This window comes from Pempheris klunzingeri, chromosome 12 (assembly GCF_042242105.1).
Source record: "Pempheris klunzingeri isolate RE-2024b chromosome 12, fPemKlu1.hap1, whole genome shotgun sequence".
In the NCBI taxonomy this organism is placed as follows: domain Eukaryota; kingdom Metazoa; phylum Chordata; class Actinopteri; order Acropomatiformes; family Pempheridae; genus Pempheris; species Pempheris klunzingeri.
Window position 1 is genome coordinate 17,245,071 of NC_092023.1, and position 24,551 is coordinate 17,269,621.

Below are 24,551 nucleotides of genomic sequence, written 5' to 3' on the forward strand. Positions count from 1 at the left end.
TCATTCATATATACAAATAGGACAGGGTTTAAAAACACCAGAGTTCAGACAGTACATGATCCACATCACAAATCATTAGACAATAAAATTAAAATAAAAGTGTGTTTGCTGATAAGGGAAGCAGCACTAAAATGCAAACTAAGGCTGCCGGCTGAGCTGAGCTGACGCTCTCCTGCACAGAGAGACAATGGCAGGTGCTGTGAGCGAGAGCGGCCATGTTGGTCAGCACCGCAGACTCACTGACCGACCGGCTGCCTGCCGACCGGCCACAATACGTTTGGCAGCTGACCAAATTATTTCACAGCCAATTTAAAAAAAAAAAGAGCTTCAAAAGCTGAAAACTGCAAATCAGATTTTGAATGGACACCTGCATGTATTCACCATCAGCACAGACACAACACGCCAATTCTGCTTAGTAAACAAAGACAAACACATAATCCACTCAGACCCATTTAAGTTATCACACATGATGCTTTTAGCTCCTCGAATGTGATTTTTATCAGAGCATCTTCAGTATCACAGTGTTTGGGACTGTTTTTGGCATCTCCCTCCAACACAGATGATCAATAATGAAAACAAAGATACATTTAAGCTACTTTTCATTATTGAGTCAGTATTTATGAAAGATCACAATGATAAATGCCAAATATATATGAAGTCAGACTAACAGTAAAAATGAACTATAAATGTTTTTCCCTATGCAGATAAAGCCACCAACTTGTCTGGTGTTAAATGTCTTTAAGTTGGAGGATTGTTGTTGGACACTTGCATGCATCACCTTGGTAACGCTTTAACAGGCATCTTTCACAGTTACTGGATATTTCAATGTTTAAAACTCAAAGATCAGCAGATTAAAATCACTACAGATTCATTTTTAAAAACAAATGTTGCACATAGTTGTATCACATTTACTCATTCTATGTTGTGAATGTTTCCATTTTCATATTTGTTTCTAGCCTACTCTAGCATTTTTCTGTTAATTGAATGCACCAACTAGCGCTGCAATGATTACTCAATTTGTTGTCAATTATTAAATCAATCTGTAACTACTGTGATAATCGAATAATCAATTTGAGTTATTTCTTAAAGAAAAAAGTCTAAACTGTTCCTGCATGTGACATGTGAACATTTCCTGGTTTCTTTCCCGTGTGACAGAACTGAACATCTTTGGGTTTTGTGGATGTCACCTTCAAGAGACACTGATCGACACGTTTCACCATTTGCTGAGTAACTAAAACAATTATTTGGCACTAACACACCAAAGTAAACTCGTCTTATTGTGAAAACTGATTTGTCAATAAATCTGCTTCTGATTTATTCATACCAATGACATCACCTTCTCTGTTGCCTGGTAACCACTCTGCGCAGTTAATGATGGATAATTAATACATATTTAATAATTATCCTTTTAAAACTGGATTCAGCGGTGAAGCTGTTCCACACAGAGGGACCTTCCCTCTGACCCCAGATCAGATCAGATCGGATCGGTTTCCTGCACTGACGACGCCTCTTTACTCGTTTAAAACAGTAAGAACAGCCTGCTGGCTCTCTCACTGCAGCTCATTCACACACAGGTTCATTAGAAACAGCAGGCCGCTTCATAATGTGGAAGCTTCTCGCTTTTTGAGGTAGGTATGTGGGCGTTGACAGCTAGCTGGTGCGTTAGCAGGTTAGCTGACAGCTAGCTTAGCTCTCCCCTCGTTATCCGACTGCTCAGCATGCTAACACTCTGTTCGACACACGGCACCAGTCATGGCCGGGTGTTTAAACAGAGAGCAGCTGTCTGGATGTAAAGACAAGGGTGAGCAGCCAACATGAGCAGGAGGAGGGGGTGCGGAAGGAGGCGGAGGGTCCGCGGTCCAAATGTGGCTACCTGGCTACATATGGTAGCAGGCGTGCTAGCATCGCCGGAGCCTGGCTAAAAATAGACCCGCATCACAGCTACCTAAAGCCCGGCTATGTTTAATCGGCAGCCCTGCCCCCCCCCCTCCCTGTCACTCCAACATGGTCAGTATCCCGAAGAGTTTTATTATTCACCCTGGGGTGCCGTCTCAGAGCCCCCACCGGCTGCCCGGTCCCCCTCACCGCGGAGACAAAACGTCAAACCGTCCGGCATGACCTCCGCAGGCGGCCCGGTCCGCCTCCTGCCCTCCCCGGGCTGAACCCAGCCACAGTCCCGGTGCTCATGCAAATACTTCACCAGCCCTAACCGCGACACAACCGTATGCAAGTCCGGTATGCAAAAGAGGAGAGAGATGGTCGGTAAACAAAAGATTAAGAGCAGACTAACCCTGTTTGGCGTCCATCTTGAACCTCCGCTAAGCACGCAGCTGCAGCACGGCGGCGCTGACGAGAGGGGAGGAGGGAGAGGAGGAGGAGAGAGAGAGGGAGGAAGAGGGGGAGAGACCTCCTCCTTTTTTGGATGGATGGACGAGTGCAACAAATTTAGTGTCTATTTAAATTCAAAATTTTGACACAATATAATGTGTAACTTCATGACTTATACACTGAATAATGTCACAGAGTTGCAGCATTTATTTCTATTATCAATTAATCTTCGGATTATTTTCTCTATTAATCGATCAAAAACGTCTCTTTGAATCAGCAGCTCAAAACCCAGAGATGTTCTATTTACAGCCACATAAAACAGAGAAAAGCAGGGAATCCTGACATTTAAAGAGCTGGAGACCGATCTTTTTTGGGCATTTCTGCTTGAAACACAAATGGATTTTCAAAATAGCTGCCGATTAAATTTTCCCTGATGTGAACTTTGTAATTCGGCACTGCAGTTGGGTCATTTAGTACACAGGCTTTTTCTGGTTTAATTTAAAGAGTCTTTTTGTCAGCATTCAGCAGGTCACATGAATATGTAACTATGTGTCTTTAAACAGATCTGTAAAATAAAGTGTTACTGATAACATCCACATCCTCTTTCACATTTGATCTTTGTGGAAGAAAATGTGTGGTTAGTATTCGATATAAAAGTAAACAGAAGTCTGTGACGGCCAGCGGCAGTCATCTAAATGAAATGTCTTGTTTACCGTTGACTTTTTTTAATATACACTAGATATGTTAACATACAGGCACGTTATGACCAACTGCACAACCAATTAACTTAGTAAAAACACAAACTAACTGATGGTGGCAGCAGTAGTAGACCAGCAACTCCTGTGTTCTGTGTAGTAAAATGACAGTTTTTGTTAATGAAGTCTGGTGTCTTTGAAGAGAATGATTTAACGTTTTTTTGTGGTTAAACTAAAAGGATCTTCCAGGTCTGTCTCTGTAGGGAACCTTTCCATAATGTTGTCAGACACTTAGAATAACAATGTGAGTGGCAGTCAGTCAGTTTTTGTCAGTGGCAAAAACAAACACTTTTACTGGATGTGTTACTGGACCAAATCTTAAATTTTTCTAGCTACCAGTCATTTAGACACCAGAATATGTACGAACAGACACTGATAAATAAAAGTAGGTTGAGTTTAAACTGTTATTATAAATGAATGAATTTAGGGTGGGAACACAGCACTTAGTGACAGTGCATGATGTTCACAGTCCAACCAAGGCAGACAAGGGCATGGACTGTTCTGTATATATGTGAAAGGCCATCTGTTATCATGATGAAACTGGTTTTCTAATAAGGATTGTGACAGGAGGAGGAGGGCGGAGGTGTGTTGCATAACCTGGCTGTAAAAGGACAACCCAGCTCCAGAGACACCAAGCAGAAAAGATAAAAGTTAGGAATTCAAATCCAACCAACTGGGGGAAGGAAGAGAGAGAGAGAGAGAGAGAGAGAATGTACATCAGAGATCTGGGTAAAAATCCATGTAAGGATCTACAAGCTGCCCAGGAACACCAGGTGCATGCTGGGAAAGCCACTGGCTCCAAAACAAGTCCACTAGGATTTAACAATCCTAGGGAATAGAGGTTTTCATACCTTCAAGATATGACGTGTGCTGTAAGAGAGCAGCTACGTTTTACTGTCAGCTTCTGTCTTTAAAGGGTAACTTCAGTGTTTTTAAACCTGGGTCCTTATTTTGTACATATTCTGGTGTCTAAATGACTGGTAGGTACAAAAAGTGTTGGAACTGGTCCTGTAGATTACTTTAGCCAGCAGCCATCAAACGGGCTGCAATGGCTGCAACTGCACCTGATCAAAGTACGTCCACTAAAAGTGTTGAGAGGATCCCTGCAGAGACAGACACCAGACTCCATTGACAAAAACAGTATGACTCAAAAGTCGCACAATAACAAAACAAAGCAGTGGAACTACTGTGTTGTATGACATAAAATGATTGTTTTTGTCAATTTGGTTTTGAAGAGAACGAAAGCTTTGGAGACGATACAAACGTCTTGGGATTTCATAGAGCTTGACGTAATGATTAAAAACGAAATCTATACTGTTGATACCTATTAGGTTGCGTGCAGCTGTGGTCGGCCAGCGGTGCTCTTTTGTGTTAAACAAAACATGAGTTTTGTTTGAACTGTCAAACTGCAGGACCATAAAACCTGTGAAACTGGAACAACAGTCTCACATGCAGGTTAACTTTATTCAAACAAACTGAGCAGAAGTTGTTAACTGTTGGAGACAAATGGTCATTTTCAGTAGCGACCACCACAACAGCCCGACTCATGCTGTGTTGATGAGGCCAATATGGACATCAATTTTTGAGAGTTTTAAGAGTCTGATAGTTATACTGGCCCATAGCTGTTATTTTTAACATAAGTGGGACATTTAAAACTGCAGGATTTCAAGTTATCTGGTTTATTTTTAGGGTTCAAAATCTGGAAGACTCTGCTCAAGTTGGTAACATGTATATTATGTTATATTAACCCCTCATGCTATAGGATCAGGACCAGATTATCTCTTCAGACCAGCCCTGAATTGGGAGTGTCCACATGATTGTCGGAGGGAACAGATCAATTCCCATACTTCCCCAGTTATCCTCTGGTTTAGGTCCAGTGTTACAAGAGCGCATAGCTGTAAGAGTTTTCAGTTGCATGACTACAAGCCAGCAGATTCATTAAAAAAGCATGCTGGGATGACTGAATAGAGTCCAGGTAATGAACGCGTCACTATGGCCGCAGCCTGGACGAGGACGATAGTGAATCACTCTTTGCAAGAGGCCAAAACGATGACAATGTTTCTCATTCCTACTCACAGATGACACAGCGCTCTGTCTCACTTGCAACATGTAGTTTGTGGTTGCATTATTAGGGAAATAACCAGAGTCCCCCCCCACCACCACCACCACACACACGCACACCAAATACTGCAGAGTCATTGTGCGGCTCGCCTCGTCCACAGCCTGACAGAGGACACAGGCCAGCTTCTTTCAGTCGTGCTGCAAACACTTTGTGGCCCTCACTCGTTACCAGCTCAATGAATAACGGCTGGATGAACAGAGCCGAGCTCACACTCTGTTTATGAAGCACGCGCTCGAACACACACACACACACACACACACGAGCACAAAAGCCTCAGTGTTGAGGTGAGGAGTGACAGCATCATGACGGCCTCAAATGATGCAGCAGGACAGCATCAGATAAGACACTGATACGGACAGTCTGTTACAGTATGTTACTAATCCACCCCTTTATATGATCAACTTCTCATTTTCATGATCGTAACAAACTGACGTTTAAAGGATAACTCTGATATTTGCACATATCCTGGTGTCTGAGTGACTAGTAGGTGCAAAAAGTGTTGGAAATGGTCCAGCAGATCATTAACAAATGGGCTGCAACGTAGTCCTTTAGGACAACTGCACCTGATCAAAGTACGTCCACTAAAAGCACTTGTTTTTGCTACTGACAGGCTCAGATTGTTATTCTAAGTATCTGACAACATTATGGAAAGGCTCCCTACAGACACGGACCTGTAATATCCGTTTTGTTTAACCGTAGACGGTCACCACTGGATTAGTTTGTTTGTGTTCTTGTGTCACTTTAGCGTTTTTAAGAGTTAGTTCTTACCCACAACGGCACTAATATACCACCAGTTCTAGACAGGTCTCAGATGAAGCAAGCGTTTGTCACATTGGCCAAGCTGGTTGTATGTCACTGATTCTCAGTTTTACACTCTGGAACACATACAAGCCCTGAGCTTCCGAATCCTGATTCCTTCAATCAACAACAGCTTTCACATTAGTTTTGTCTCTCACATTCACAGTAAGCATGACGTCTGTGCAGAAAAAGCTGCCAAACTCCTGAAAAGCTCTAGACCGACTTTCCTCCAGCTCTTTAACATATCCTCAGCACCCTAGCCAATCATTGACCTGCCAGCAAACGTCACTCCACTCACAAATCCCTCCTCCTCCTCCCCCTGTCTACTGTCTACCTTTGGTCACAGTGGCTGACTGTCCGACTGTCCAAAGGTCCTCTCTGTGGCTGCTGCAGATGCCCAAGGACGAGACCTGAACACAGTCCACAAAAACCTGCAATTGTGTACCTGTATACCTGCTCAGAACTTCCTGGAGCGAAGGCGATAAAACGCTGAACAGTCAATTACAGATGAAGGAAGCAAGATGAAAACGCTCAAATTTACCCCCTAAAAAGCGACATGATCCTGAGATCACCTGCCAAATGGAAATCTTCTACAGCCCAGAACTCAGCCTGGCATTCAACTAATGTCTCATCTCAAAGTATACTAAACTCAGCTTGTGTAAGCTGGGTTTGAATCAATGGACCGGCGGCGGGACTGAAGGGTGGACAAGGTTCAGATAAACGTGCTGCGACGTCTCACTCTGTGTCACCAATGGATTCACATCAACGTCAAACTATTCCTGCAATCGGTATCAAAGAGCAAGAGATTTCTTGTCCCACAGCACCTTGCGCCAGTGAACACCTCCCCTGCTCTGAGGCCGGCAGCGACCACGGCGGAGAAACTGTCTAACAAGCCGAAGACAAAGAGAGAAAGGTGGAGGTGTACCCTGTTGTCTCCAGTGCTTGGCTGCAGGCTCATCGCACTCCTGTTTGTCCACAGAGTTGTTCTCCATGCCGTCCGATCAGCAAACACACATTCCACACAGAGAGGGCCGTGCAGAGGCAGTCAGTGTAAATGTGAGGAAATGTGTGAGTGTAGGGCTGCAGGAGGAGGAAGAGGAGGAGGAGGAAGGAGAGAGAGAGAAAGAGAGAGAGAGGAGGCGGGTGGAGAGCCTAACCAAGGTTTCCTCTGGGGGGAGACGACTGCAGCGAGCGAATGAACTCCCTCCTGCAGGCGCGCTGTCAGCTGACTGTCTGCTGCCAGCACTCTGACGCAGCAACTATAAACGTCTCCCCCTCCCCCTCCCCCTCCCCCTCCTCCCTCCGCTCAGCCGTTTTGGCATGTTCTCCCTTCCCTCCTCCTCTCCACCCAAGCCTGATCTTCCCTTTCCCCTCTTTTTTCTTCCTCTAACTTCGTTTCCTCTTTTTTCCTTTTTATCTCACCCTGCTTTCCCTTTGTCATCCCTCCCTCCATCTCTCTCCTTTCTCAAATTTGCTGACGAGGCAGAGAAACGGAGCCAATGACTGATTTCTGTGCATCAATGACACAGCAGCAGCTACAGATCTCTCTGGAAGGATAAACCCGCCCGTTAGTCCTGTCGGTGCTGATGGTAAATGTAGTCCCCTGAAGCAATAAATACCTCAGTGTGCATTGTACTGACCAGGGAAACTGAAAAAAGTTTTCCTGCTTCAAAATCTTTGGTTCTGTCAGCTCGGCCAATCCAGCTCTTCCGCTGCAGTGACTTTCAGGTTTTTGTTGAGTTTTCCAACAAAAGAGTTTTTTGGAGACTGCAGACCAGAGAAAATTTGGGGGTTGGGCATCTGAAGCTTGTGTGCAAGGCATTATGGTAGATGTAGGTACAGCTGGCACGGCTCCTCGAGCGGGAGAGCTTGGCTTTGTCTGTAGCACACACCAAGGTTGTAATTGCCTCAGTGGACTATATTTACCATTAACACTGAGTGGGCATTCACATTAAAATGTGACAAAGTTTCCCTTTAATTAACAAATATCGACACGCGTATCAAAGTGCAGAAAGTCGCTACCAAGCTCGACAGCTGGGAGAAGATTAGACAAGATGGCAGATAACTGTACAACAAACCTCAAAGCACACATGTTGAGTTCAGTTTCAGCTGTGAAGCAGGGTGTTTTACAAGCTATCGTTATCAGCAGCCACCATCAGACACATGGGGATGTACATTGCCTTTGTGCGTGGAGAGGAAGAGGCACAGTTCGTGATAGCCTAGCTTGCTAACCTGCTAACTCCTGGACACCAGCCACAGTGTCCATCAGTTGTAATTTTAACCTCCAACAGCTTCATCCTCTGCTCAATAAATTCAGCAGCAAACCGCCCGGCTCCCAGGCCGTCCAGCCCCGGGGGAGGTGGAAACTCTGGATGACTTGGTTTTGTTCTCACTGAGAAAGTTTTGTACATTAAGTCTCAAACTGAATCTATTTTTGGGATGCTTACTTTCTTGTATATGTGAGCAGGTGTAAATTTTTGGACCCTGTCTGGGTGTGGTCATTTGTGTGGGTCGCCTCTGTTTTGGTGTGACTCATCGTTATTATATTGGCCTTTAAAAATCCACTTTAGTTGACCTCCACTGTGAAGTACCGAGAACTGGACTCCAGTCAGTTTCCTAATCATCTTAACAGCAGCAACAATTATTTTCCTTAACAATCAATCTGACCATTGTTTTCATAATAGATTTGTCTGTAAAATATCAGAAACTCATTAATGGGACCAGAAACTTCTGTTGGGAGTTTTAACAAACAGCTCGAGACTTATTTTTATCATCTTTAAAATAAAATGTACCTTAACATAATTATTTTAATAATTCTATTGTGCAGTATGAATAACCTTCACTACTATTCTAATTATTAAAAATAAAAAACAAAAAACGTCTTGAGAATAAAATGACATTAAAGTATGTATTTAAATGTATTTACAATAAACAAATACAAGCTCTTATTATGTACTTTGTTACAAAATCAATGTCATTTTTTCCATTAAGTAAAGCACGCATTACAAAATACCCAAAAGTATGAATAGAAAAACTGCTGTTGCTGCTTTGACTGGTTTCCTGCCAAATTAACAAATTTGTAAATAGCTGAAAAGCTTTCCAGGTGGCTGCATGTTGGTTTACCGACCAGCTCACTTTGAACAAAGAATTCCACCTAACTAACAGATAAAACCAGGAAACTGCTCCAGTTGATTACTGACATTAATTTGACAATTATTTTTTGATAACACGTTTTTCTGAAATTTTACATTTATGAATGAGGCACTATCTAATTAAATATGCTCTTAATAGAAACCTGAACAATATGTCAACAAAATGAGACAGGAGTTCTGAACTTGCTTTATCTAAAGGTTTTTACAGAAAACATGTTGGATATCTTTTTTATAACTCCATAAAACAGAAAATACTGTCAAAAGCCATTAAAACATAGGTTTTCGCCATGTTTTTAGGAATAAAATGTTCTATAAACGAGGGTCTGCCTGAGATAGGACCAAACCCGTGTGTAAAATCTTACAGAGAGCAATAAAACTGGAGTGTTTGGTGTCAGTAAGTGCGCCTGAAGTGGAGATTTCTGCCTCAGAGTAAGGAAAAAAATAATTTGGGGAAAATGTCCATTTAAATCTACCGACGCAGAGAGACAAAGTGAGGCGAAATAAACACCTAATTTTAGACATTTTCCTCTTGTCTGAAAGAAGACTGTTAAATGTCACCTAAAAAACAAAGAGGTGTGTGTTTACAGATTGAACTTGTGGAAATGTGTTTATAACCTGTGGTGTCTGTTAAATTGACGTTCGACTTTAATCCTCTGATGGGTAATCACTGACTCCTTCCACTAGAGGGCGCCTGTCACCTTATCTACCCTCCTGCCTCCTTTTCCTCTACACAGACGCATGATTACGTTTGACCAGCTCTCCAGTGTGACTGATCACCTGCAGGTACAAGTTTCATGTTTTTGTAATAAAATCTGATTTAATTTACCTCTGAGAGACGACAGGTTGGCAGTTATTTGTAGTTTAGTGCTTTTATTTTTAATGTGCAGCTCAGGTTAAGTTTCAGTTAGTCTCTAGTGCAGGTTTGATAGTTTAAGTTTAGTTTTTATTGTTTAGTTTATGTTAGATTCAGTTTTATTCTAAAAAATACCAGAACTGAAATGGTGACAAGTATTATAATACTTGTCACCATTTCAGTTCTGGTTTTTATTTCTGTTAACAAAAATGTTTCTTCAAACCTAGTTTTAGTGTAAAGTTTTAATATCCTTCGTCTACGTACAACAATGAGGAGTGAATTAAAGTTAAAGAGCTTGTTTCATCTACACACTGAAGTTTATATTTTAAATCAATAAACTGATTAATGGATGAATTTTTGCATCGTTTGGGATGGGATTACATTACTTGTAAATATCTGATATCGGTCACCACCTCATTTATTTACAATGTTGTTCTCTGATCTTAAAACCAGATGAGAAACTCAAACTTGTTATTTATAGATTGATTATTTGTCTTCATATTGTGTCCAGTCTAAGGCTGTAAAACTCTTCATTGCTTATTTCAATTTTGTTATTTATTTAGTTTGTTTTGTTGATGTGTGGAATATTATTGTGTCTATTCTAAGAATGTAACTCTTCTTTCATATTTCTATTTAGTTTTTTTATTTGTTGTTGCTGTTGTGTCAAATGTTATTATTGTGTTCCGTTTTCCATTTGTTGTGTGTTAAACAAACCTGCCACACGGTGGTGGTTTAATAAAAATGCAACGTTTTTCTGAGTGAGGACGAAGCAGAACAAAGTGACTTTTCACCTTTGCCTGAGTCTCTAAACCACTTTCCTTTGTTTCATCAGTGTTGTTGTTCAGCTCCTAAAAACTGTTGCAGCTTCCCTGTCACATGTGTGATGAACTCAAACATGTTTTCACTCCCAAACTACATGTACAGCAGTTTGGAGATGAACTCACTTTGCATGCCAGACTAAAAACATTGACCTGCAGGTTCAAAACCATCTGAACTAATTATTATTAAAACTTAGTTGGCAACCTCTCGTCCTGTTTCCACTGGTTAAAGTAATTCTGATTGTGATACAGTGTCAGTTCTTATCACGGGCCCGTTATCATCGCAGGGGGAAGGAGCATGAACATCTTGTACTTTACATGTACTTCAGGCAAGACACCCCAGGTGAAAATACGGTAAAAAAATCTAACTTGAAGATTGAACATATCAGCATGAAACTCCCCCAGCTGATTACTGACATTAAGACAATTACTTTTTGTATGACAAGTATCCTGAAATTCAATGAATACAAATGAATTCAAAACCCTTCAATGATTCTAGAATTCAAAACTAAGCATTCCAAGCATTCCAGACAAAGCAGAGGAAATACTTCCCTTTGACAGGAAACCTCGACTTAAAGTTGGGCAGCTTTCTGTCGGGGGGGGGGGCTGAACGTCTATGACCCATATGGTCTGTAATGTGCACAGAAGTCCAGTGCGACTAGGTGGCTCAGCATGCCAGGATGGCACCAAAACATTCAATAGTATATGAAGAAAAAAAAAAGCAGATCAAGTACTTTTGGTGTTGGCATCACTTTAAGGGTACTGATAATGGTGCTGCTATTGTAATATTTTAAATACACAGCACTTACACAGCACTAATTAAGAGAAAAAGTCAAAGAAACGTGAGAGGGAAGCGAGAACGGAGGCAAGCTGCTCCTGGTGTGACAGTGAGGGGGATCTATTCTCAGATCGCAGCTCTGCACCTCAAGTTGTATAATGAAGAACATTTGCTGAGTGGTTTCTGGGTCGGAGAACCCTTTGTGGGCCTGCCAGTGTCGCAATGCAGGGAGGAGGAGGAGGAGGCGGCTTTAATTAACAGGACATCCCTCCAACACAGACAGTGAAAGCGTTGAAAGCTTGTCCCAATGAGCAAAGTCCTGCTGCTGTAGCTACAGAGTAGCTGTCTACTCTGAGTCTACACAACATGGTGTGTGTGTGTGTGTGTGTGTGTGTGTGTGTGCGTGCGAGAGAGAAGCGATCAATATCAGTTTAATAAAACTGAGTCATCCATTAAATTGAATGCTAAGCCATGTTGTCTTGGGGGCTATTCATCACTTTCTAAAAGGCCTGAAGGAGGCAGCTGATAAACCACGTCTGAAACATCACAATGTCAGAGTTTTTTTGTTCCCACACAGACACTTCAGGGCAAGATCAGCTACAAAGACCAGGTTCCCACGCCTTTAGCAAAGGCAAAACCCTTTTCTAGGATTTTCTTTTTGCATTTTCACGCTTTGCCAGCGTCTTACATCTGTGATATATTAGAGATGCTCAGCTCAATAAGGGTTTCTTCTGCTTATTTTGTGTATTTATCTATAAAGTGAACTATTCAGTCAGGGAGAGATACAGCCTTACCTTATAATAATAATAATAATGATAAGAAGAAGAAGAAGAATTCTGTGGTCAGCCCAGGTATCATATTGGGTCAGATCTCTTGTGCTTTCTCGGACCAAAACACAAAACAGGTCACATGTGAGCCAGTGTATAGTGTGTACTTGATCTTCTAAAAACCTTCATCTGTCATTTCTTGTGTCAAACTAAATTAGAATTTGCACTAACTTTCCATTTTCAATATAAATCTTAGCAAAATATCCCACAATGGTAAATATTTAGAGTTGGTGGTAGATAGACAGATCAACACCCTCTGAAGTCAGTGCAGCTGAAGTTCTTTGGCACAAATGATAGTCAGTATTTGGCCTCAGGTGCATAAAATCTGGTGAATCACGTACTACAGGGTGTGTATCACAGGTAAAGATTGTAAATCCTGTGATAAATCAGAGTCAGTGACGGGATGTGGTTGGTAGCTCTGTGTGTGCGTGTGCGTGTGCGTGTGCGTGTGCACGCGTGTGTGTGCATGTACAGTTGTGAGTGGGTGTTGGGGTCTGTACGATGGTGTTGGATTTCACATTGGCATCTCAAGTTATTTCCAGAGCAGAGAACTAAAACCAGGGAGTAAGGTAATCCAACTCGACAGCAAAAATGCTCAGAGGGCAAATAGAAACAGCTGTATGAGTGTTAGTTAACATGTTGGATAGAGAAAATCAACCTCCCTCTGTCTGTATCCCCCAATTTCTCATATCTGCTCCTCATGCATAAAATTATCTTCATGACATTTTGTATTTACAGGGTTTTTCACACTGCACTTAGTCTGGGGCTAACAGCTCCCCTGGCTAAGAGAGCTACAACAACACCACAGTTCTGGCACATTCCAAATGGTCTAACTCCGACTTTATCCTGGGGCTAGCTGGCCCTGCTGTGGAGCAGGTTAGCCCTGAGTTCAAAGGGTTATCCCCAGAAAATAAACCAAACACGGCGCTAAAAGGTGTCAATGTGAAAGTCACCAATGGAATTCATGTTTCTGCTGTTGAAGAGTAGTGACATCACACGTCCTCCTAGAATGTCGACATCAAAAGTCTCATGTTCCATCGTGTAGCGCTGAGCTAAGATGGTAAGTAGTGTGAAAAGCCCCTTTTCGGTGGATTTATAATAAGACAATGAAAAGGAGCTCATGTTGTCTAGAGAACAGAAATAAATATGAACAATAACGTCACATTTTACTTACCGCATCTTAAAATGTAAAGAAAAAAAATTATAATAAAATGATCAGGTGCACAGAAATGATGTTATTCTAATGAGACAGAAATGCACAAAATGCAGCAAAAACAAAAAAGGTCAACCCACAAATGAACACACAACCACACATATTAAACAAGACTTTACAAAATGCAAGGGTTAATCTTCAAAGAAAATGCAAAAAAGGTCAATGAAAGAAAGGAAAGGTGACACTAAGGAGAAAGCGATGGGATCTAAAGTGAAACCTGGCTGTTGGCTGGTTGGTTGGGAGAAAATAACTGGAGGAGAGCAAAAGCGTGAAGATGAAAATAATGTTGATGATTATGGAAGTGCCAGTGAAAACTGAGAAGGATGTGGGGTGGGGCGGGGGGTGGTTTCCATGCCAGAACTGGTTTATTTTACCTGCTTTCACGTTCACGTTTGGCATCTTAAAGAGTTTGGCGCCCTCCACGCTCTTCCTAGCGACCGCCCCCTCATCTGGTTTGCTGACAGGGGAATGGGTGAGTGGAGCTTGGGGTGGGGGCTGCTGGATATTGAGCGTCTCAAGCTCTGCTTTGCTCTTCTGAGGAGATGCCTGGGTGAGGAGGCAGTATGAGCTCTGGCTTGGAGCCTCCTCTTTGACCTCCAGTGGAGGTGCGACTTTTGTTGGAGGCAGAGCAGAAACTGGGGCTACATCTGTCTGCCCAAAGCTTAGATCATCATCAATGGGGATCTCTGGGGGCTTGGAGGAGGCAAACTTGGAAGTATCCAGAGCCTCGAGAAACTCGTCGATAACACCCCTGGGTGGTCGCTCAATGAACTCAAACTCTTCGGAGGAGACTTCATGCTCAGAGACCTCCTCAGCCATCTCTGGCTCCTCCATCTCCATAGTCAGGTCCTTCTTCTCCATTTCCACCTGGAAGCTGGCAGGGTTCTTGGCCATGGCTTCAAGGACTGGAGACAGGGAGTCTGCCGTTGGCGATTCTGAGTCTGACTCCTCAGCGGGGGTCTTTTTGCTCTGGAAGTCAAGCGGCTCAAACTTTTCGGTCATTTTGGGAGAATCGTGACTAGAAAACCATCCTTTCTGCTCGATCTTGACGGGTTCCTCCTCTTTGGCCTTAGTGGGGGTGGTTTCTTCAGCTTCTTTGACGAGATCAAATGCACCAAAGCTCTTGTCGTCTTCGACTTTTGCCTTGTCGGCTGCTCTCACCTCCATCTCCTCGGTCATCTCCTTAAGCAGGGACACTTTAGCATCAAAGGCGAATGGGTTGTTAGCGGACAAGTTGATTGGAGGGTTAGGCGACTCCATCATCCTCCGTTCCAGGATGGGACTCTGCTCTGGGCTTCCCTCTGAGGAGCCAGAGTCAATTTTGTCGGGGTTGAGCGGAGAAGACTTCAGGATGTCTGGAAGCGACGGCGGCAGAGCAGAATCCTCCTCTTCCTCTTCTTCATCATCATCTTTAAGACCAGATGAGAATTGACTCACTGACTGCATAAGCGATTCAGCAGCCATCTTGCCCGTCTCAAATGTTTTCTCCTCGTCCAAGAAAGATGGTGGAGTATCCTGGGATTCTCCAGGCTGGCCATACTGGACCAGATCTGGAGTGGGACTCTCTGACATTTTTGAGGCCCTGCTGTCAGACTTGGAGTCTCCAAAATTGGAGTAGCCACTGTCGGCCAGTGGCGAGAAGCCATCAAATGGGTTATTATTCTTCTTTACTTCATACATCAGGTCGTCATCTTCATCAGACTGGTTGCCGTGCAGGTCTGACTCATACCTGGAGGGGCTAATAGGAGCTGTGTCCTTGGAGAAGGTATCCATGGAGACCTTGGAGTTGTCTTGAGATGCTAGGAATGAATCCCAGTGCTCTGTTGGGTTAGAGGAGGCAAGGTGAGACTCAGGGACCATCATCTGGGGGTTCACAGGGGAGGGGCCAGTGGAGGACTTGTCTGAGCTAATCAGCTTCTCCTCAGGTGAAAAGGAAACTCCGCTGTCTTCACACGGATTATGAGGCCCTGGGTCTTTCCCTAAACTCAGGTAAGGACCAGCTAATGGATCTAGAAGGTCTTCCTCATTCTTACTACGGCCCGGTCCAGAGTCACCCTCTTCACCCACCCAAGGCATGTCCTTGGAATGAGTAGCGGGGGGTTCAGTGGAGAAGGAGCCGAAGGGTGCAGCAGATCCCGAAGTTGGGGGCTGATTGGGACTCTCGGTCAGAGAGAGCTCCTCCAGAGAATCGGGGGAGTGAAGAGGGGAGAGAGGAGAGATGGGAGCAGGGGAATCACCCTTCTGCCCAAGTGCTTGAGTAGAGAGGGAGGAGGGAGAATGCAATACAGCACATATCAAAGACATACTCCATTCCTTACAGTGCCCACCACACCTGGGGGGAGGGGGGGTGTTACTAAAAGCATTAAGAGGAAGGCTTGGAGATAAAGAACACACAAAGTGCTGCTGAAAGGCTGGCTGTGATTGGTTGTTCACACACAGTTTGGTAAATGACAGACAGCATGAGAGGGAACTCACTACAGTTGGGTGATCGTTTCTGATTTAATATCATCTAATTGCGGTTATCCGAGATTATGATATATTATATCCGACAGATGATGCCTGCCTGCGGGTGGGGGGTGCCAGTGAAATGCCCTATGGATTTAAATGTTCACTTGTCCAATTTTGTTTTGAGTAAGAAATAAAGTCACTTATTGTCCAGATTTGATTCCCATGACCCGTTTGTGGTTGAATAAGCACATTTGTTACTGTTAAAATATTACCTTAATAATAAGATTCTTAATGGTGGTAACAGTAGTTTATTTATATGGTTTTATTAAATCATTTAGTTTCTGTTTAGAATTGTTTAAATTATTTTTGATGGTAAACTTTAATTTGGATTGACAATTTTGAATAATCATCCTGAGCATGGTTCAGCGTCTGACACAGCTCTGAAATAATCAAGCCTTTAAGCTTTCTGTACCAATTACAGTTAGGCACACGAATAAATATTTTAAAGAGTGAGGACATTTTATTTAAAAAAGAAAATTAAAAAAAAAAAAATCTACTTAATAGCAACATCTCATCTATATTTAAACAACGGCTCCTTTTTAAAGCAGACATGGGAGGATAGAACTGTTAATCCTGGATGAAATTATCTTATAAACAGCGTGTTTTTACTTTCATATAAAGGCAAAATGAGTAGAGAGTTGAAACCATGATCAGCATTAATATTATTGGTCATGATTGAGAGCCATTGCGCTGTAATACAACTGTACATCACAGCTGGGTGTGGTCAAAAATAAGGTGTAGTAATAAGGATAACTGTAGCAAGATCTTGTGTGGAGTTACAGGAGTAACTGTTTAAAGAGGGAAATTAAAATTCTTTTAAAAAAAAAAGCCATCTGAAGTTTCATCAGTTTTGTCAGTTAAGCTAACGTTTCAACCACCACATTAATTGCTGAAATGTAGAAATGTGGGGATGTGGCATTATTGCTATAAGAAAGACCAGAGAGGAAGTAACAGAAAAAAAAAAGCACATACTATTGATGTGACACTCAAACACCCAGAGTCTCCTGTTGTCACTATATTGTGGCAGTTTAGTCAGTAGATAAACTATACTAAAGTCACTACCTCTGCATCTTTTCTCTGAGGGTTAAATGAGGACTCCAGTGTTTTTAAACCTGGGCCATGTTTGTACGTATTTTAGGTACGAAAAAGGCTTAACCACGAACAGCAGTTACTTCACTCTCTTCAAAGCCACCAGACTCCATTCACAAAAACAGTCATTTTTACCTCACAGAATACAGGAGCTGCTGATCTACCACTGCCACGACTGGTGAGTTTGTTTGTGTTACTGTGTGACTTTGGTGTTTTAAAGAGCTAGTTCAGATCTGAACTAGGTAAAAAAATACAGTTTTGTCAATGGGGTCTGTTGGCTTTGAAGGAAGACATTTAATAGCCATTTCTGATTCAGAGTCAGCTCTGTTTATAGGCATTAAACAAGACTACAGTAACCACAGAGAGCAGAGTACCGTCCACAGCCAACATTCAGCAGCATTTGTCTGGTTCTCAGTATATAAAACAATGTTTTTTTGCCCCAGGTCTGGCGCCAATAAACCATGCTCATTGTGTCTTACGAACACAAACTGTTAAGTGATGGTTGATAATGATTCCTCTCAAAGAACATCTTCAAAATATTGTCAAGTATAATGAATTCTATACGCACTCCGATATTGTTTCGGGCATATCAATCACTGAGGAGAATCATTATTCCTCAACAGCAACTTGTTAGGCAAGATCGTGTCAGTCTACTCTACAACAATCACATGTGAGTCACAATGCAACAAACACAAGCAAAGTCAAACATCAGATTTAGTGTTTCAAAGATACTGAAAGATCCACAAGCATCCTATGTAAATGCTGCTACAGGTGACAAAAATCTACAGCTTACTTGCATGCAAAAGGGTTATTTTTGCCACAACTGGGGAGTTAACTGAATCAGGGGTGAAAGAAAATAAAAATGAGGAGGACAGGGAAAACACAGCGAGCAGAGAGAACTTGCCTGTAGGGAATTGCATCAGAGGATGAGGCTGAGCTTTAGAAGGAGAAGGTACATCTGTGGAGGAAATGAGAGAAAGCAGCAGAGAGTGAATTCAGTCAGCCCGCAAGAGAGAGACCAGGGGAAGTGATAGAAATCATCTCTATTACAAATTAAAGGGGTCTGAGATGTTTAAAGCCTGATGCAGAAACCACATGTCTGCACTAACATATCAGAAATTCTCAGCTGGGACGTCTTAATCACAATTTGCGTGTGTTACATCAGTGTAGTTAAGGCAAACCAAAAGGGGGACACATGGTTGCCCGCAGGGTATTCTTAACCCAATTTCAACACCCTGGCTAGCCAGTTAGCACAGAACTGAGGCTGGGAATCTTTTTAAGGAGCATAACATTTAAAAGATGTTAAAGATACTGTGTGTTTACAAAGCTTCCTCAACAAGCTCTCTCAGGTATGTTAACATCTGTGAAATGATAACTCCTCTATCCTTAAACCTGGGCTCTATTTGTGCATATTCTGGTGTCTAAATGACACACACAAATGGTACAAAAGTGTTGTGGGTGCTTGTTTTTGCCACTGACAGGCTCAGACTGTTATTCTACGTGTCTGATAACATTATAGAAAGGATCCCTACAGAGACAGACCTGGAAGATCCTTTTAGTTTAAAAAGCAACAGCCATTATACCGCTCTCTTCAAAGACACCAGACTCCATTGCCAAAAACAGTAATTTTATCTCGAAGGGCATGGGAGTGGCTGGCATAAACTGTATAAAACAGGCTGCTGGTCTAGCTGCTCTGACTTTGGTCAACACATTAGTTAGGACCTGAGTTAAAAACATCAAAGTCACAGAATAACACAAACAAACTAACTGATTGAGGCAGCAATAAACCAGCAACTCTCCTGTTCTGGGAGGTAAAATTACTGTTTTTGTCAATGCAGTCTGGTGTGCTTGAAGAGAGCAACTTAACAGCTAATGTGGTCAAACCAAAAGGGTCTTACAGGTCTGTCATGATGTTGTCAGACACTTAACAATCTGAGCCTGTCAGTGGCAAAAACAAGCACTTCTGGTGAATGTACACATGGAACAATTCCACACTTTTTGTACCTACCAGTCATTTAGACACCAACACAGTTAAAAATAGTGCCCTGGTTTACAACACCTAAGTCAACCTTTAAAAGGCTCAAGGTCTCATTTGGTTGTGAGAAGGACAGAACAGACGGAGCGTCAGAGCTGCAGCAAGACATGACAGTTTTCTGTGGAGGAAGACAAAGAGGGCTGAAAGCAAACAAAGAGGTAGCTGTCAGGACGAGACACAAGAGGAGAAAGAATTCACCTCTGATCAGGAGGAAGTCATTATGCTTAGTGGTCTGTAATCTTCACATATAACACAGCTGTTTAGGCTACATACAAAAAACCTCACACCAAAAGACAAATCTAAATGAGTTAACAAGTGCTGCACAACAAATTCTTTCAAAGCTTCATCAGCTGCATCGTGTGGCTTTAGGAATTTGAAACCCACGAATAACGACACACACAAAGAAACACAGTGAAAACACTCACCAAGAGATTTAAAACCCAGATTAAAACAGCATTTTCCTCAGTTTAGCAGCACAAACTCAAATCAGTCAAAGTTTCCCACCCGAGGAAACCTGTCGCTGGCAGTAAACCAGGAGTGTGACTTTTCAGAGTTACCTCCCTCAGATGGTCGGCGTGTGGCAGATTGATGTCAGGTTAACTATGAGCGGCTTTGAGATTTGGCTTGCTTCCCGGGGTAACCAAGACGTAAACACACATGAAACAGGTTGGACGCCTTTCCTCTGGTGAGCAGTAAGAGCCCACCATATTGGTCTGAAACTCTAGCATATGTATGTGTTCTCAGGTGGGTGAGCCTGCACAGGTGAAATCACACTCCTCCACCGCGTCAATAACTCAGTCGAATCTGAGCATAGACCTGATATACATATTTTTAGATTCAGTACAATTTACATTTCATTGCCTCTAATGTCCATCCAGAGTAAACCTCCAGATATCAGTTTAGGCAGTAATCCAGTGATAGCCGTCTGTACATCCACAGGTACACTGCTACCAGGAGCTGCTAAGAGCTAATTCGGCATAATTTTAGTGGATAAAGTAGTAAAGAGTAGTAGTAAAGTAAAGAAGAAGGCAAGACACTACATCAGTGAAACTGGACTGGGGAAAGCTGTTTGCATTTAGCAGCTCCTGAATATGAAGAAGGATGGTACCCACATGTACTGTGCATGCCTAAGGTTAACAATAGTTAATATAATCAAGGATATTTGATGTTGTGATGCCAATGAAAACAAAGTGTTACAACGCTCCAGTGTCCGTGGGCGAGACACTGAACCCCAACTTGTACCTGAAGCATAGAATTGAATGTGTGTGAAACAATAGTCTCCTCCAACTTAGATTCCTCCTGTATGAAAGATGTGTGAATGGGTGAATGAGGGTGTAATGTAAAAGTGCCTTGAGTAGTCGAAATGACAAGAAAAGCGCTGCACAAATACAGACCATTTACCATTCCAGTCATATTGTGAGTGTAAATGACAAAAAAAATCAAGCAATGACAATCACAGTCAAAAGTCTGCATAAATCATAATGGTGTATCTTAAAGTATAACTTCAGTATTTTTAAACCTGGGCCCCGTTGTTGTGTATTTTGGTGTCTAAATGACTGGTAGGTATCCAGTAAATTGCCTTAGCCTCAAATTGTTATTCTAAGTGTCTGACAACATTATGGAAAGGATTCTTACGGAAACAGACCTATAAGATCCTTTTGGTTTAACCACAAACAGCTGCGATATCGCTCTCTTCAAAAGGCACCAGACTCCATTGACAAAAAACGTGATTTTACCTTTCAGAACCTCGATCTGTTAGTTTGTTTGTGTTACTGTGTGACTTTGATGTTTAGTTCAGATCCAACACAAAATTTGAGTAACACAAACAAACTAACCAATCGAGGCAGCTGTAGACCAGCAACTCCCATGTTCTGCAAGCTAAAATTAGTGTTTTTGTCAATGGAGTCTGGTGGCATTGAAGACAGTGATATTTCTGATTAAAAAACAATGATCTTACACTGTAGTTTAGACACCAAAATATGTGAAAAAATAAAATAAATAAATAAAATACATAAACTAGGGCCCAGGTCTAAAAATAAAGAAGTTCTCCTTCAAGCTGATTATCAAATGCATGGACATGGATGTAAATCAGAAGCTTCAAAGAATCAGTTTTAAATAGTAATTTACTGCTTTTATAATCTGACAATGATTAGGCTTAAATGATTCTTCATATTAGGCTGTTTTGTTTGGTTACCTCTGCTGTCGAGGTTTAGCTTCCAGCCATGAAGAAGACCTGTAGGATTGAACCAATAAGACACATTTAACATTTAACTACAGCAGCAGGCTAAGAGCCCATTCAGCATGAGATTCAACCAGCGGGATCCAGATATCCCTCCAGTATTCCCAGTACTGTACTGTCCTGTTCAACATCTAATTCTGAGTTTTTACATTTAGTCTGACATGAGGTTTAGAGCACATACAGCAGTAACTGGGCCATCCTGAGTAAATGTAACCAGATTAGAGTCAACATCACATGCAATCCTAAACATAGCTCCGAAAAACGGCCACTTCTTATGCTGTTAAAACCTGCAGCAGCCAGCAAAGGCTTTTCACATTTCCATAATTTTTGCCGATAAATTAGAGAAACTAGTTGTCACCGTTGTCACCGTTTACCAACCAACTCCACATCCACATCGAGGCTAACAACAAAAACAACAACTAAACTGTAAACTTGACCAATTTCAACTCAAATCTGATCTTTTTCAGCTTTATTAAAAATGCTATTTGACATCTGATATTTAAATATAAGGAGAATAATATACTATCTTGCATTTGCATGTAACTGGTGTTTGATTGATGTTTAGGGATTTTTTGGACCATAGTTGATATTACAAATTGTTACACACATACACTACTCAAGTGAATGCTACAGTGATATTATATCATGAAAGTAGGGCATTTAAGTAGAAGCATGCAATGGTGATTTTATTCATCTTAAACAATTTATTGAAAGAAAATCTAACAACAGTGGTAGGTATACCACAACAAAATTTTTTCGGTGTCTCAATAAATTGGGATGTGGCCAAAGGACGTCCACTCCTCTCCTTTCTGTGACTCTTCCAGTCTCTCTGTATCACTGTTACAACCTCCTGATGACACTCTGTGACCCTCTAAGCTCAGTGAACACCCCAGTCTGAGGACTTCCTGTTTGAAGCCTCCAGTGTTGAGGTGCTGCTGATCAATTGTTAGGTGTCGTCTTGGTCTCATGATGTCAGAATGTGAACAGCATGATGAGGAGGACTGTTTAAATACCAATTCTAACTGAAGCAGGAAATGTATTGGTCGATTCATGGATCAAACCTGTTGTGAATGTTGCTGTTAAGCTTCTTGTTAGAGAACAGCAGCTGGTGCAAAAAGTACTGAAACACTGAACAGTTGGACATGTGCATTCAAAAGTTTAGAGAAGGTCACATTAAGTTCACCTGGAAAGGTTAGAATGCATTTTAGGTTCATCCTGAAATTTCACCTGAAAGCCGAATATCCCTAACTTTTTGTGAGTAGTGTATTTCAGTAGTAATGGTTGTAGTACTGGTTCAAGATTTTTATATTTTTTCTGTTGCCGTTTTCTTTTCCGTAAGAACTTTGAGTTGTATTTTATTTATGAGAAAATTCAGTCTAATTATCAAGCTACAACATCACCAGAAATTCAGAAAACAATCAACGTCAAGAAGACTGTTTGAGCCTACAATGGCATTTCAGGGCAACTGTAAGTTAGACCAAAATACATAGCCTGGGGAGGGGGTAATATTGTTTAAGCTTGAAGTAATATTCTCTAAAAAAAATTCTAATTTAGAACTTTGAGCTCAGAGTTTTTCTCTGAATAATTTCCACTTCGGCTCTGCAATTTATTTATTTTTTTCATACGATAACCCTACAGTTTCCTGTTGAACAAACCTATAATACCCATAAAAACCAGCACCTACTGATTGCACCTGCTCTTGGCTTGTGGTGCTGCAAATACCAGCCAACCCTGTCATTTCTGACATGAGGGGCAAAGATCAGCTGGAAACAGAGAAGTTGGGGCTGGATGTCCAGTGTGGGTAGCCTGAGGGCCTGGTCAGGTTACAGCCGACACATCAGACTTCAGTCCAATTAGTCCCAACGCTGCACTGACTCACTACAGTCAGGGCATGTAAAATCCCTGGCGTTTTCCATGACTAAAAGGCTGAATTTAAATGACTTATAAATGTAAAATGACATCCAAAAAAAAAAATCAAATTGCATGTGTGGTTTTTGCCTCTATAAAAAGGAGACACTCTGCTACCTGCTGTTGTGATTATATCTTGAAATGGTTTGGATAAATGGATTTACAAGAAACTCAGCTTTCAGAAAGATAGGTCGCACGCATACCCACTTCAAACAGTTCATAGCATTTGTGTTTGTTGCACAATTGTGTAATTGGCACTCTTACAGACGTTAAGTAAAACATTCTGTCATCTATTCATTAACATTTTTATTCTATAACCAAAGCTCCTGAAATGGACACATTTTTCACGTCGATTTGATGGGGAGAAGATTAACATTAGAGCGAGAGCTGAGGAGGAGAAATGGGCGCTAAAATTTGATGTAACTAATCAGAACACGAGTGTAACTGGAAACTATCCGAAGAAGAAAATTACCAACTTTACAGAAATATACTGGTTTGGTGAATAAACGAGATTCCCTGATGTTCCATGACTTGCCCCAATACATGACTTGGCAGAAATTCTAGGACCTGTGGGTGCCCTGTACAGTTTTTAGGTGGTCTTCATTGTCCTCAGTTAAAAGAATTATACTTCTACAACAGCTGGATCATCAGTGTTCTTAATCTTAATGGCCTTAACAGCAGGAGCGTCATCATAAAACTAACACTCCCAAACAAACTGTAGATGAAGACCAGCAGCATTAGTTGATTTTGTAAGTGTTTGCCATAGTGTTATAAATATCGGGAGAAAAAACTGTTTGTTTATTTTACTAAAATATTCTTGAGCTGAAGAGATTAGCTGATTGAAAAGTTGGTCTGTAACAATTAAGTTGTAACAGTTAATTAAGTAATTGTTTTATTTAAAAAAGTAATTTCTTAAGTAGGAGTACCAAACTGGTTCTAGTTTCTCAAATATTAGTACTAGTTTTAATTAAATGTTAATTAACTAATTTAATTAATCATCAAATTTAAAATTTATCAAACTACATCTTTATAGACAACCAGGAGTCGTCCAATCCTCGACTCTGCCGGCTTTACCGCTGTGCTTCACCCGTTGACGTATTTTTCTCCTCCTCAAGCTATAAGTATCTC

At 41.6% G+C, this 24,551-nt stretch overlaps 3 protein-coding genes across 7 annotated transcripts in view; 1 reads left to right on the plus strand and 2 right to left on the minus strand.

Moving 5' to 3' along the window:
- Positions 1-24,551, plus strand: part of rps27a (ribosomal protein S27a) — a 263,072-nt gene that overhangs the window by 205,390 nt on the left and 33,131 nt on the right. The gene's annotated exons all lie outside the window — the stretch shown is intronic.
- Positions 1-24,551, minus strand: part of LOC139210546 (reticulon-1-A-like) — a 40,362-nt gene that overhangs the window by 8,972 nt on the left and 6,839 nt on the right. The window contains exon 2 of one of the 5 annotated variants that reach the window (XM_070840583.1): positions 18,146-18,199. The exons of 1 other annotated variant lie outside the window; for it this stretch is intronic. In XM_070840583.1, the coding sequence (XP_070696684.1) occupies positions 18,146-18,199 (54 nt within the window). Of the gene's footprint in view, positions 1-2,290; positions 2,358-6,928; positions 7,189-18,145; positions 18,200-21,470; positions 21,510-24,551 lie in introns of those variants that run through there. 3 more of the 5 variants (XM_070840584.1, XM_070840586.1, XM_070840587.1) reach the window with 3 other exon arrangements.
- On the minus strand, positions 13,359-15,948 carry LOC139211261 (probable serine/threonine-protein kinase kinX). The gene is made up of 2 exons (XM_070841549.1): positions 14,019-15,948; positions 13,359-13,558 (listed from the first exon to the last, which is right to left on the minus strand). The coding sequence occupies exons 1-2, from the start codon at positions 15,946-15,948 to the stop codon at positions 13,359-13,361; spliced, it is 2,130 nt and encodes a 709-aa protein (XP_070697650.1).

Coding starts and splice junctions, on each gene's coding strand:
- LOC139211261 (XM_070841549.1), bottom strand. CDS start 15,948: ATGTCTTTGATATGTGCTGTATTGCATTCTCCCTCCTCCCTCTCTACT. Junction 13,559..14,018: donor AAACGTGAACGTGAAAGCAG/GTAAAATAAACC, acceptor TCTGTTCTCTAG/ACAACATGAGCTCCTTTTCA.